The sequence below is a fragment of the Diospyros lotus genome, chromosome 13 (genome assembly GCF_014633365.1).
Source record: "Diospyros lotus cultivar Yz01 chromosome 13, ASM1463336v1, whole genome shotgun sequence".
Classification (NCBI taxonomy): Eukaryota; Viridiplantae; Streptophyta; class Magnoliopsida; order Ericales; family Ebenaceae; genus Diospyros; species Diospyros lotus.
In genome coordinates, this window is record NC_068350.1 from 540,399 (window position 1) to 554,094 (window position 13,696).

The 13,696-nt window shown below is 33.1% G+C and overlaps 1 protein-coding gene across 1 annotated transcript; it reads right to left on the reverse strand.

Moving 5' to 3' along the window:
• Positions 1-1,062: 1,062 nt before the first annotated feature.
• On the reverse strand, positions 1,063-8,784 carry LOC127789174 (outer envelope pore protein 37, chloroplastic). Its single transcript, XM_052317985.1, has 6 exons — positions 8,319-8,784; positions 5,602-5,691; positions 5,155-5,328; positions 4,802-4,896; positions 3,021-3,141; positions 1,063-1,522 (listed from the first exon to the last, which is right to left on the reverse strand). The coding sequence occupies exons 1-6, from the start codon at positions 8,691-8,693 to the stop codon at positions 1,391-1,393; spliced, it is 987 nt and encodes a 328-aa protein (XP_052173945.1). The 5' UTR covers positions 8,694-8,784; the 3' UTR covers positions 1,063-1,390.
• Between the last annotated feature and the right edge of the window lie 4,912 nt (positions 8,785-13,696).

The following is a 13,696-nucleotide window of genomic DNA, read 5'->3' on the forward strand; positions in this document are numbered from 1 at the left end:
TAATAATCACACCAAATGATACTGAATGTTTTAAAGTTTATCTTTACTTAAATCTATACTATAACAATTATTATTATTATTATTATGCTATAATATTATAATAATAATTCTTGGGATGGGAGATATATTGGGTATGATCAAAATTACAAAAATATCCTTATTTTAAAATACCCACATATGCGTCTCTCTAGATGTAAGTTAAAAGAGGAGTCCAACCCATCCCACTTCACCATATCCAACTTGATACATAATAATTAGATATTTGCTTGTTCAAGTTGGCTCATGAGCTACTCTATTAAATGTATCTTGAAGGAAGCGTGAAAGAAAAATATGTTATGAAAATAATAATAATAATAATAATATATTTAGAGACGCAAGTTTAACACTTATAATAATAATAATAATATTTTATTTTATATTGTATATTAATATTAATATAATAAATACACAAATATCATCAATACAAAATATTAGTAAAAATACCCAACCAGCATTTTGGAAAAACAAAGAGAGGGACATAAAAAAAATCAGAATGAATGGATGGCAATGCGATGCCGTGCTGCTGGACTTTTTGTCTGCCTCGTTGATTCCCAGAGATATTGTCTTTCAAGTTACTTCAACACATTCACATTCGCATCCCACATTAATGTATATCTTTGGACGTTTCTTCTTCCATAAACCTCAACGACAATGACTTAATGTATAATAAGTAACAAAATTGACCCCCAAATATCAAATTACAATGATTTATCATAGCCCTCCTTAAAACATAATAATAATAATACTCAAAATATAATAAATTAGTTGGTAGTTCACCCAATCAAAATAAATAAAACTTTATAAATTCATGAATAAAAATAGCTAAAATTCTAAATTTATGTAATCTCAATTACTAGAATTAAGACTTATAAAACTAATAAAATATAACCCAAATTGCAATAGGTTTGGTAATTGGTGGGCCTCACCTATGTGGAAGGTCTAAAATGAACCCTTAGTGAGATTAAGCCTTGTGATTCTTGTAAAAAGAGGCCCCACCCATTGTTGTTGTCCTGCTAGGAAGAGTTCTGATCAGATAACAGAATCTTATTAGATAAACTTTCAACATCCCAGTGGGCTCTGGCAAACAGATGATGAGCAATAAATACCATTCCACAGCCATAGATAGCCATAGCCACGGCACACTGTTTTCACTCCATTTGTAGCCCAAATGGCAGATGCCAGTGCTACTACTATTGCAAGTATATATGCACCTTTGAGAAGAAGATAATAATATGAATAGAGACTACAAACTTACTGTTTCAGGGGGGCAATGGATGGATATTACTACAACAGTTTGAGCAGGCCGAGAAGGCATCCGACGACAACCGAACGAACGAACGAACAAACAGATTCAGATGTCCCACCTCTTTTTCACGCGAAACATCAAGGCCGATGATTTGATATCATCTCGCGGCACCTGGAGCATGAACTGGATTTTCATTTTCATCGGAGCTGTCTTTGCTTTCCCGCTTTCATCTCCAATCTAAATAACAGTAAATTATCAAGTCAGCAACCAATCCTTCCAATTACTTCAAACAAAAGTTTTGAACGACAGGTGAACAATGAAGAAATGAGGTGCCATTGTTCAAGCCTCAAGTTGCAGAATAATCGCAGCTCTTCTTTCTTTCTTTTTCATGATAAAATGAAATGGCCGAAGGGGGGCAACACCCAGGACAAAAGAAGAAAAAGAAAAGAAAACAACCAACTGCTATATAACTCATCTACCAAACGGAAAAAAATGTTTCCCCTTAAAACAAAAGCTCTGATTCTCTAAATCCTCAAAAGCTCAGATTCTTTTCACTCCAAAAATGCCACATGATGTCAAAATAATCAGCCTCCAAATGTCACACAACCTCCTGCTAGGGCAGACCCAACTCCAAGCGACCAGAAAGCCTAATCCACACCAAAAAGAGAGAAACCCGTGATCCTATCCCTGGCTACATGCCCAATGCAAAACTAAATGGTTCACTAATCCTCCATCCCTTTTACACAAATGGCACCAGTCAACGCACTGTGCAACCTCTCGATTCACACTTCATACCTCAATTAAATAGGCCATTTTTGCATGTTGAACATTCCCTGCCTTTTGTTCTACATATTCATATAAATACTCCTGAAGCCTATATTACAACTGATTCTTCATTCTTTAAGTAACTCAGTAAAGACAGGATTCCAACCCACCCACACAAAAGAAAGCAGTTCTTAAGTTGTGCACTGGATTTTACACAAAAACCTTTAGATGCATTCTTATCCATAGACAACATGCTACAACAATTTGCCCAAGACCAGGCTTCAACCCTGCACATTTCCCTTTTAGGATGGTAGGAGAAAGTACTCATGTTACTAGCCAGCATTTTCAACCAGTTACTAATAATAATACAAGACTCTTCAATTCTTTTTATTTTGGGGTGTGGGGAGGAGGTTAAGTATAATGCAAGCTCACGATATGAATGCAAGCCCTGACCTTTTATTTAAACCCAATATAATGACATCCTTGAGTTTACCTAATGAAATAGCCTTGGGATATAACTTTGGGGCCATTGAGGCAGAGGGTGATAGGGAGGAAGAGCCGATTCAATACTAGAGAAAAGCCAGACATGAAATTAATATTACATATTCTAATAAAAAAAATTAGGAAACTTGGACATCTCATTACAAAATGCACAGCTATTCTTTGTTTAATATGAAAATGCACCTGCACATAATATAATGTACAAAAGAAACGTGCAGGACAATTTTCCCATTTCCTGGCAGTGTATAGACATTAATTGATTTTATAAACAATTCTGTTTCCTGGCATTATGCTAGTGATTCAGTTTATTCTGTAATGACATGAAGTATATAAACACTGAAATCCACAAGAAATACAAAGAGCGGACCAAGCAGTCAGAAGCCAATGAGAAAAGCAAATTCCACAGGCAAGAATATATCAAATACCAAATTCACAATTTACAGGGGGGTAGAAAAAGAAAATTGCATACCCAAAGAGATGCCCATCCCAGTTGCACCTCGGAATCATAACCAACTTTGAATTTGTACTCCTTGCCAACATTGTGCTTGTACACTGTACTCCAGAAGTTTGAATCAAAATTGTACCAATAGCTGACAACAGGATAATAAAAGCAACTTTAGAGACTTGTGCGCACCATATGCCAGGCTGAACATTATGTGAGCTTGGAAAAACATACTGGAAACAGTAAATAGCCATTCAACAGATAAATTACTTTAGTTAAGTACAAAAATGACTTCATTCATTTTTCTGTCTTGCTGGTACCAGCTTCAGGACTTCATTTTTTTTATTTCTTTTGTTTATTTTGGTAACTTAACAGATTTTTTACAGATTCATTTACTATTTTCTTCATATTTCTTTTTTAAAACACACACACACAGAGCAATTGAGATAATCCTTGGTAACACCAGCATCATGAATTCTCAGATAAATTCCTACTGTACTGTTTTTTGTTTTTTGTTTTTCTGGGCCAAGTCAATTACTGTACAGTTGACATGAAATAATACTTATCAAATTATATAGCATTTCACTTACTTTATACTAACATTCTGTACAGAAAATCATGTACGTAGATAAGCATATGGCCAGTAAAGTGGAGATAACTCCTACACTTCTAACTATAAGTAGGAGGGCAGGCATCCTGAGAGGGATGAATGCATATATTATAAAAAAGAAAAGGTGTGGATGGCAAAGGAACAGATCTTCAATAGAGCCCCCTTCCTGAACCCACCAATCCAGCAATGAGACTCCCTATAAACCTATAGCAAACTGGCATCTGATGAAACATTTTTGTTCTAAATACCACTTCTTAAGCAGCAGACACCAACATTATTCCACACCCCAAAACAGCAGGCAGGAGAGAGAGAGAGAGAGAGAGAGATGCCACAGGCATCAATTCAGAAAACGTGTGGCTTTGTGGCCCTTGGCTACAAGAGAAAAGAGAAGACAACGAAGCTGATGATGATGATGGAATGTCAGAAAGAGAGAGGGGTCAGAGGGAGTAGCTATAATGGTGGTTGTGTCAATCATACAGATTTCAGTGATCTTGCAATATGAACAATATCAGACAGCAAGTTAGTTGTGGTTTCAAGAATAGTTTCTCACAGGAAAAAGACGATAACACATGTAGAAATAGGAGAACTCAACTACAGAAGTTGAGCTGCTGAATCCATAGGCTCGTATGATCATACTCACCCATATAAGCAATGCAATAATTAGGGCACGAAGGTAAAAGATAAAAGGGATATTTTGGTAAGTACTTGATATGACCACAGTGGAACAAGGAGCTCTATTCCTTGCTAAAAGGTAGAATACACTCCTCAAAGGCACACATACAATATGAGAGTATATAGATATTGGCACTTTGATAATGTGCTGCCATTTATTCCTTTTGCTGCAACTTACCAAGGGTCGTGAATAGTAAGGATTCAGAATCAGATCAAACCTAAAATACTGGAAACTGAATGGACGTTCCCCTTTTCACAAAAGATATAAACTTGGAAAATAAGTAAATGTAGAAGTACAATAAGCAATTCCTTAATGCATAAAGACAAACATTGCATGGTGGACACTTACCTTTCGCGATTGATATTGTCTTGCCAGCACCATAACAGGAAACAGTTTGCGCACAATCAAGCGATTGCACGATTCAAGTACCAATTTTACATTAAGGTTGACTTGAAAAGTATGTTGCATATATAAGAGCTAAGTTGTTAATCAGGAGCTCAGAGAGAAAAGAGAATGAGAGATCACCTCAGCTTGTCTGAAGGTCCAAATCGGCGCTTAAATGCAAATGCTAATGCATTTGAAGGCAATGAAATGCTTGGAATGAAGGCCATTTGCTCATCCTGCAAGAAATTTGAGTTCTCAATTCCATAAACATGAAGTGCCCAGAAATAGGAAATACAACCAGCAATGAACCCAGAGTCCTATTGGTAAGCCAACCACTCTGGACCCAATTGCAAAATTACAAAATTCCAGCCATCCAATGAGCTTCACTGGACACAAAATTAATTGTTGTTCTTCAATCACCCAGAAAAGAAATTTTAGGTAAAGAATATCCATGTAAAATTCACAAGGTAGACAAAATTTATATAGAAAATCACCTTGTATAAATATCTTAAATTTAAGCTTTCTTCCTTGTACTGAGCTGTGCAAACCCCATCTAAGAGATGACCTTTGACAATTCCATTTATAGACATCATTTTCTTCACTTCCTCTCCCTCATCTTTCTCTTCCAATGACACTTCACCCAGAGGAAACTTAAAGGTGGCCCTTGGCTGCAGCAACCCAAGGACAATTAATTATATAGGAATAAAATAATCTTGCAGAAATAGAGCAAATCAGGCAATGCGTGATATGCAGTGCACGAAAGCCACCAAAGCACAAACTCAAATCATCAGTCACAATGGTGTACCTTGTGATACATGTTTCAACATTTCACTGCAAATGAACTGACATGATACCAATAGAAACTGAGAAAATTAATGCCCTGCTATTGGTCAAACCTGATCCATAGTAAAGATCATTCTCATTCAAAGTATTATGCTCACCAGACCAACAGATGGAACAGCTGATGAAAGTTCAAATTTGTAGGAAGGACCAGCAAGATCAGCAACCATAGCCACCTCTCCTTGTTGTGCCTAAGCCATGCATAGGATTCATGTAAGCAAAATAAAATGGAACAGCCCTGTTATATAGCATGAAATATTCAGCAGAAAGCACCAACATTTGCAAAACCAAGGTACTCAAGGGTGAAAAGGTGCCCTTAAGGTGCAGTGATGTTTGTATCAGCTGAGGAGCTAGGCGCCTAAAAAGCGCTCACCCAAGCAAAGTGAGGCACTAAATTAATAAAAAATTAACAATAAATATATTTAATATAAAAAAGACAATCAAATAATGCATATAATATAAAACACCTAAAACATTCCTAAATACAAATTCTTTTAATATTTTTCAAGCAAAGACATAAAATGTAGTAGCAGATAGACGATGTTGAGTTTACTTTTCTCTATTTGATTTCTCATTTTTCCTCTTCCTATTAGATTCTCTAGGATATTCGCATCCCTTCTCTAATTTTCAAAGACAACAATCTTTTATTTTTAATTCTTTTATTTTTTTTCCCTTTTTACAGCCCAGGCAAGTGCCTAAGGGCCTAGACACCTCTGATGAGGCACTTGCCTAAGTTGTGGAGCCTCGCCTGGCAGTACACATGGCACCTTGCCTTGCCCCCAAGTGCGTAGGTGAGAGAAGGTGAGCACCTCTATCACCTTTGACTAGACTGTGAAAAACATGAGTGTAATGAAGATGAAGATTATATAGTGAATGTGCAATTACACAAGAAAAGACATAATTAGAAGTGAGGTTATACCGGAGTAACTCCTATTGAAGATAGCCAATGGCATACATAAGATGCAATTAAAATAGTTTGATCATATGAGAAGAAGACTAACAGATATTCATGTGAGAAGAGTGGATGTGGTAAGAAATTTGTAGCAACAAAGATAAAGTACGGCCATGAAAACTTAGTGAAAAACTCTTCAGCATGATATGGGTCATAATGGGTTCTAAAAGATGTAGTCATAGACAAAAGATGATTGCTGAACTAGAATCCATGTAGTTGATACCATCTTGGTGTGTTGTAATATAAAAAGAATGGGATGTAGTAAAGGAACCAGTTTCAGCTCAAGAGAAAGCAAATGAGATAACATCATGTTTAAAAATGGGTTCCACTCTAGGGGGAAAAAGTGTCGAACTCAAAATCCAAAATAATTGTTGGTCCTACTTTTAGTGCAGAAGTTTATATCATGAAAAGGTGTTTTGTGGCAGCAAAATTGACACAGACAGCTGTATTAAAGTCTAGTTTTCCTAGGCTTTTTGGCCCTTTAACAAATAAATAATAATGATAAAATTTTCTCCTCAATGTTTGGCTTACTCCACTTCACAGTTGCCCATTACAATTGAGTTCAAGAGTAATATTGTTTGCTTATTTCCTGTTATCACAGGCAATACCATGTGAATATTGCTTAAAAGCCTGCAAGGGAATAAACAAGGTTTCCATTTCTCCAACATACAAGCTGTTTAGCCTCTCTAGTTACAATTTGCGTTACCTACACCAACTATGCCAATGATTCATATTTGGAACTCTTTCCTTAGTTCAGAGCTAATCATTTTTTCTTTAATTTTATTTTAATTGTTTCATTATTGTATATACAGGCTAGAAGTGTATGCAGAACCAATGCATGTGCAATAATACTATATTCCCACAAATACCTACTATTATTTACAAGAATACGTATAGAATAGAGTCACTTACAGAGTATTTTATCTTCAAATATTTTTTAATACATATAATAACAACAATCACGGGCCTTAATCCCTCTAGGTAGGGCCAGTTATATGAATTCTAATTCTCCAATCATCTCTATCCATGGTCGCATCATTATACTAATTACATAAAGGGACATAATCAATTTGGGTCTCTCACCATTTGAAGCTTTGCCAGTATTTTTCTACACCAAATTTATCCTCAGAAAATGATTTGATGGCATATTTAAGGATGATTAACTTCCTTAACCTAAGTGGACAAAAATGTCAAAGATGTTACACATATAATTATCCACTATTGTGTAACTCAATCTTTGAAATCCTTTGCAATACAATACATAATCGTTGAATAATTTGAGTTGTGAAACAACCTGCTTGCAAGGGACCAAAAAAAAAGCAATGGGGTGTGCACACATCTAGTATGTAGTCATTCAGCATAGAAAACATTGACAAGACCTTCAAAACAGCAGGAGGCAAAAATACGTTATTGCCCTTTACAGATTAGTATGCATCAAATGCTTGTCCGTGAAATTTTATTCTTTTTAAGACCTAGATAGAAAACGCAGTATTCAAGAGTCGTGTATTTGGACAAGCATTTAGTTTCTTCATTTATTAATATGTAACCAGCATATTACAGCTCAGAAGATGACATGCAAACAAGTGCGCGTAAGAAAAAGTTGTTTTTAATTTTATGGCATTTGAATCCACACACTAAAAATTTTGAAAATATATATACATATATATAACAGACATCAGAATACGAAGAAGTATCTCGAGTTTAGAAAAAGTTAAAAGTCTCTGCATCAAAACGTGTAGATGATATAGCAACGCAGAAGTAACAGCACAGCAGCCAAATTTAAGTAGTTAATTGAAGTACAATGACTCGGAACGGACAAACTACCGATATTACCGCAATTATAGAAAGAGATGGAAAGAAATAGACCTTGACGTCATGAGCAGCCCTGAAACGCAAAGCAGGGCCAACATCGAACGAGCTCTTGACGAGAGCGTTGTGGTCTTCAAGATCGTAGTGGAGGGACAAATACTTGGAGGTGAGGGCCAGCTGCGGCTCCGATATCTCGCCCTTATCATTGTTCTGGAAAGACAGCTTCAGCTTGGCGAGACTATCGAAGAACTTGCAGGATATCTTGTGGAAGAACAAGGAAGAGTCGCTGTCGAACTCCGTGGTCACTCGTACGCCCGGGCGCCGGGGAAGCCACGGAGAGCCGCCGGCAGGGGCTGGATCTGGGGGCGGAGAGTCCAGCGTGGCGGCCGGCGGTGGAAGAAAGTTAGGGTTCGGTGGAACGGATTCCGCCATTGTTTGTATCGGCGGCGAATTGATGAGGTAAGTGAGGACTGAGAAATTTGGGCATTTGAGGCGGAAACGTAGATGGGCAGCTTTTGATTCCGATAATTTGTCTACGTCAATGGGCGCTATTTTCAAATTTACAAGAAGCATTAAATTTAAATTTCAAAAAGCCCCTTCTAATTCTAATAATAACACTTTATATTAATATAATACACAAGACACAAATTAGATTATATTTGTGTTATATTAATATAACACACGAGACATCTGTATTAAACTTTAGTATTTATATAGTATTTTTTATTTATATTTGTGATTTGGGCTTTGAAATATTTATAAATTTGAGCAGTACACTCGATAATTTATCTAAACTAATATAATTGAGGTTAATTATATTAATAATTACTCAACTTTACATTCTGTTACCGTTTAGTCAATGAACTTTGAAATATTATTTGTTAGTTATTAATATTTTAAAATTGTTACTGCTTAATTACTAAATTTCAAAATGTTACCTACTAGTCATTAATATTTCAAAATCGTTTCTTACTCGTCATTTGTTAGTCACTAAACTTTAAGTTCGCGAATGACGAATGAGAAACAGTTTTGAAATATTAGTGACTAATAGGTAACATTTTAAAATTCAGTAACTAAATAGTAACAACCTTAAAATATTTGTAACCAACAGATAATATTTCAAAATTTAATGATCAAATAGTAACAGAATTCAAAGTTAAGTGATTATTGGTGTAATTAATCCAATATAATTGAGTTAATTTAGTTTGATATTTTTTTAGTGGTCAAAGTTATATTTTTGTTTTTTGTTTTTTCGTATGTTCACTCAAAATTTTCATTATTTCTATTACATTCATATATTTATATTTTTAAATCAATTTAATTCTCTGTACTTTTATATTTTTTTTTTGTGATAACTTGAATTTTTCATTATTTCAATTACATTGTTATACACGTATTTTCATGTTAATTTAATTTTTATATTTTAATGTGTAAAAATAAAAATTTAAAGTGATATAAGTCAATTTAATCTCATTTTTTTACACTTCACAATACATGGGTTAAAATTATTAAAAAATATAGATACAAAATATAATTGAAATAATGAAAAATTCAAATTGTCACGTGAAAAAAATATTTAAGTACATAAATTAAATTTATTCAAAAATACAAATATGTGAATATAATCAAAATAAAGAAAAATTCACATCACCACACAAAAAAATATATATAAAAGTACATGAATACAAATATGGATTTAGTCATTCTTTTTAGTTTTATATATTTCTATAGAATAATATATAAATAATATTAAAGTTTCATTATGTCTTAATTAGTAATGCTATTTATACATTAATTTTTGCACTTATATAGTTATAGATACTTTTTCAATTAAAATAAAAAATAATTAATAATTTATAAAGAAATGTTGTTAATTACGTGAACAAATATTTATAATTTTATGAGTGTCAAAAGTTAGTATACAAATAATATATTGTTTACTAATATATTTTTATACTACTTTCTATGCTTCTACTTATAGTGTGTTTGATTACACACATTTTTTATGAAAAATATGTAATTATTACACATTTTCTATGAAAAATAATCAAACACTTTTAATTTTTCTATGAAAAAATATATATGGTACCAGCATTTAAAGCTTATTTCCATGGAATTCATTTTCTAAGGAGTGGGGTGGTTTTTCGTTTTCTATGTAATATTACCTAGAATTAAATTATAAGTAATGCAATCAAACACACCTTTAGAGTGTGTTTGATTACACACATTTTTTATGAAAAATATGTAATTATTACACATTTTCTATGAAAAATAATCAAACACTTTTAATTTTTCTATGAAAAAATATATATGGTACAAGCATTTAAAGCTTATTTCCATGGAATTCATTTTTTAAGGGGTGGGGTGGTTTTTGTTTTCTATGTAATATTACCTATAATTAAATTCTAGGTAATGCAATCAAACATACCTTTAGAGTGTGTTTGATTGCACACATTTTTCATGAAAAATATGTAATTATTACACATTTTTTATGGAAAACAATCAAACACTCTTAATTTTTTCATGAAAAAATATATATGGTACAACTATTTAAAGTTTATTTCCATATAATTCATTTTCCAAGGGGGTGAGATGGTTTTTGTTTTTTAGACAATATTATCTAGAATTAAATTCCAGGTGATCTAATCAAACACACCTTTATAGAATTTGTGGTACGAAATATTTTATAGATTTTAATATTTAAACAACCTTGAAGGTTTGTATTAATATTAATTACAGACACGTACATTAATATTTTTTATTGTCAATTATAAATATAAAATAACAATTTTACCCTTATTATCTTTCTTATCTTCCTCTCATTTTTTATTTTATCAAATAATAAAAAAAATATCAGTAGTGGTAAGTCATCTAGTATTGTCAACAATCGAGTTGAGGTTCAATTGCTGAAACCAAACAATTATTGGAGTATTATTTGTTTCCATCATAAAAACTAAAAAGAAATATAGAGACAGAGATAATGAAGAAAAAATAAATTACATCTCAAATTAGTCGACAAAACCCTAACGCGGGCCATTGTAAACATTTCATAGCTGCATGATCTAATTTTCTCCTCATTATAAATTGATCTCTCGTCTCTCTATGTATCTATTTCTCACATTTTATGTCGAGTCAACTCTATTTAACCTCGATCAAAGTTATTGGCACTGATGAAACAATAAACAATAACCATTTATTCAACAAAACTAATGTTGGAAAACATTGCCTTTTTAACGATAGGTTTGTTGTTATAAATAATAGATGAGGAGATATAGTGAGTGATAGTAGATAAACGATCGCAACGCTATCGCCTATTTGATAAAAAATGTGTGTTGGAGAGAGAGAAATTACGTGTGAGTGAGAATTATTATTTTTTAACTAGTATTAACTAATGACATGGATTAAGTTACAATGTAATATTAAAATACAAGTATAATAAAAAAAAATAGATGATTGAATGAACAAATAATTGGTTATCAACACTAAAAAAAATAAATTGTTAATTTCTTGTAGCTAACATTTTAGGAGGTGTATTCGAAAGTAATACTAAACAATGTCATCTTTAGCATTGAGATAACTTTAGCCATTCAAAATGATATGCAAAAAGGAAAGACTTATCGAGATTTTGCTTTGTTACTATAAAATTGAATTTTGCCTTATTTTTCCCCATTTTCACTTTCTTGATTGTTTTGTTTCTAATGTACTATACATATTTGGAATGAAAACAATATCTTGAATTTTCCCATTCTTCATGTTTTTTTTTTTTTTTTTGCATTTGTTTATTTGTCATGATAATTGTTAGCTTAATATTTGCTTTTGTAGTTCAATAGTAGCTTTGCCCATAACTTCGATTGTTATGTCTATTGGTTTTCATTATGTCTATTGATTTTCACTGAATGAACAACTTTTCAACTTGCAAATATGCATTTGGGCTTGGGCAACTTTGTGAAAGCTTCGAGGGTCACTTTCTCAACCCTTTATTTGTTGAGTTAATAAGGTTTTGGTGAGTATGGATCATCTATGATTTTGTATTGATTTTTGAAGTATCGAGACAACATGACACCATGATCATGATGATGGCTGAAATGAGGCCTGAAACACCAATTATATTATATTGTTATTCATTATTTTCACACACAATATATCTATTAGGAACTTTTTTAGCCTTTAGGTACTTAGCTTGGTTGGCTTGAGCTTCCCCTCCATTACGAGTGGTTCCATCCTAGGTTGAAGCCTTTTTTTTTTTTTTTTTCTTCCACATATAGGTTACATTTTTCTACAACACCATTGGGTAAGCAGTTTGGCCAAATTTTTATGATTGAACGGCCTTGCGTTGGTTAGCTTAGCAATTTCTTAGGCGTTATATTGCCAAGACAATGGTTCAAGGCATGTGATAAGCAATAATTGATGGTGTTTCGCTAAGCAATTGCTAAGTGTCTAAGTCAATTGGCTTGGTGTGCACCTAGGTTTGTTAACTCATCAATTCCTCTAAGGTTGCACCCCCAATTTGGGTGACCTTAAAATCATAATTCTCGTGGTGCATCTTAGATTGTTGGACTTTATTCATACTATTTTGTTGGGTGGTTTTAAAGGATGTTATCAAGACAAAAGTCATATATGTTATTTGATGCAGTGGCTAAAGGCACTTTTGAGGCAAAGGTACACTATCAAGTATAGTGGTTGAAAACGCTTGCTAAGGTACAAATTTGCATGCATTATCTAATGCACTAGCCGAGGACACTTGTCGAGGTAAAGATCAAATGCATTGTCTGTTGTAGTGGCTAAAGTAACTAGTAGAGGCAAAGACTAAATACACTGTTTGATGTAGTTATTGAATGCACTAGCCAAGGTAAAGATTAAATGTTACATCTTTGAAGTGTGTTTTATTTACTCTATATATTGGGGGGGGGGGGGGAGAGGGGGAAGAAAGCCTTGTATTGAAAGTTCAGTCAAATCAAAACATTGTTCTAATTGGAATCAAGAATGAAACCAAATTTAAAAGAGATTGTTGGCAACATTTCTTGGAGTGGAGAAGACTTGTCAAAGTGTTGCAACCCAGCATAACCAAGAAGCAACAATTTGGTTGCTTAGAACAACCCTTGATCCTTTTGCTTGGTCGTCACCAAGTAATATTATGATGAATTATTATGTTGGGTCTTTTTTTAGTTTCTCAATGCTTCGTGTTGTGTAGAACTTCAACATATATGAAACATGACATTAAAGATGTTGGATGCCTTGTCTAATGGTAATCTAGTTATGACCCATTTAATCGGGTCTTATACATTTACAATTTTGATTACTCGTATCCAGATATAGACTCTTTTAAATATAAATCAAATCGATTGAATATGTTTAATAATATAGATTACTTAGTATGGAATTCATTTAAATATATAATTAATAATGCACTATATATTATATATAATACATAACAT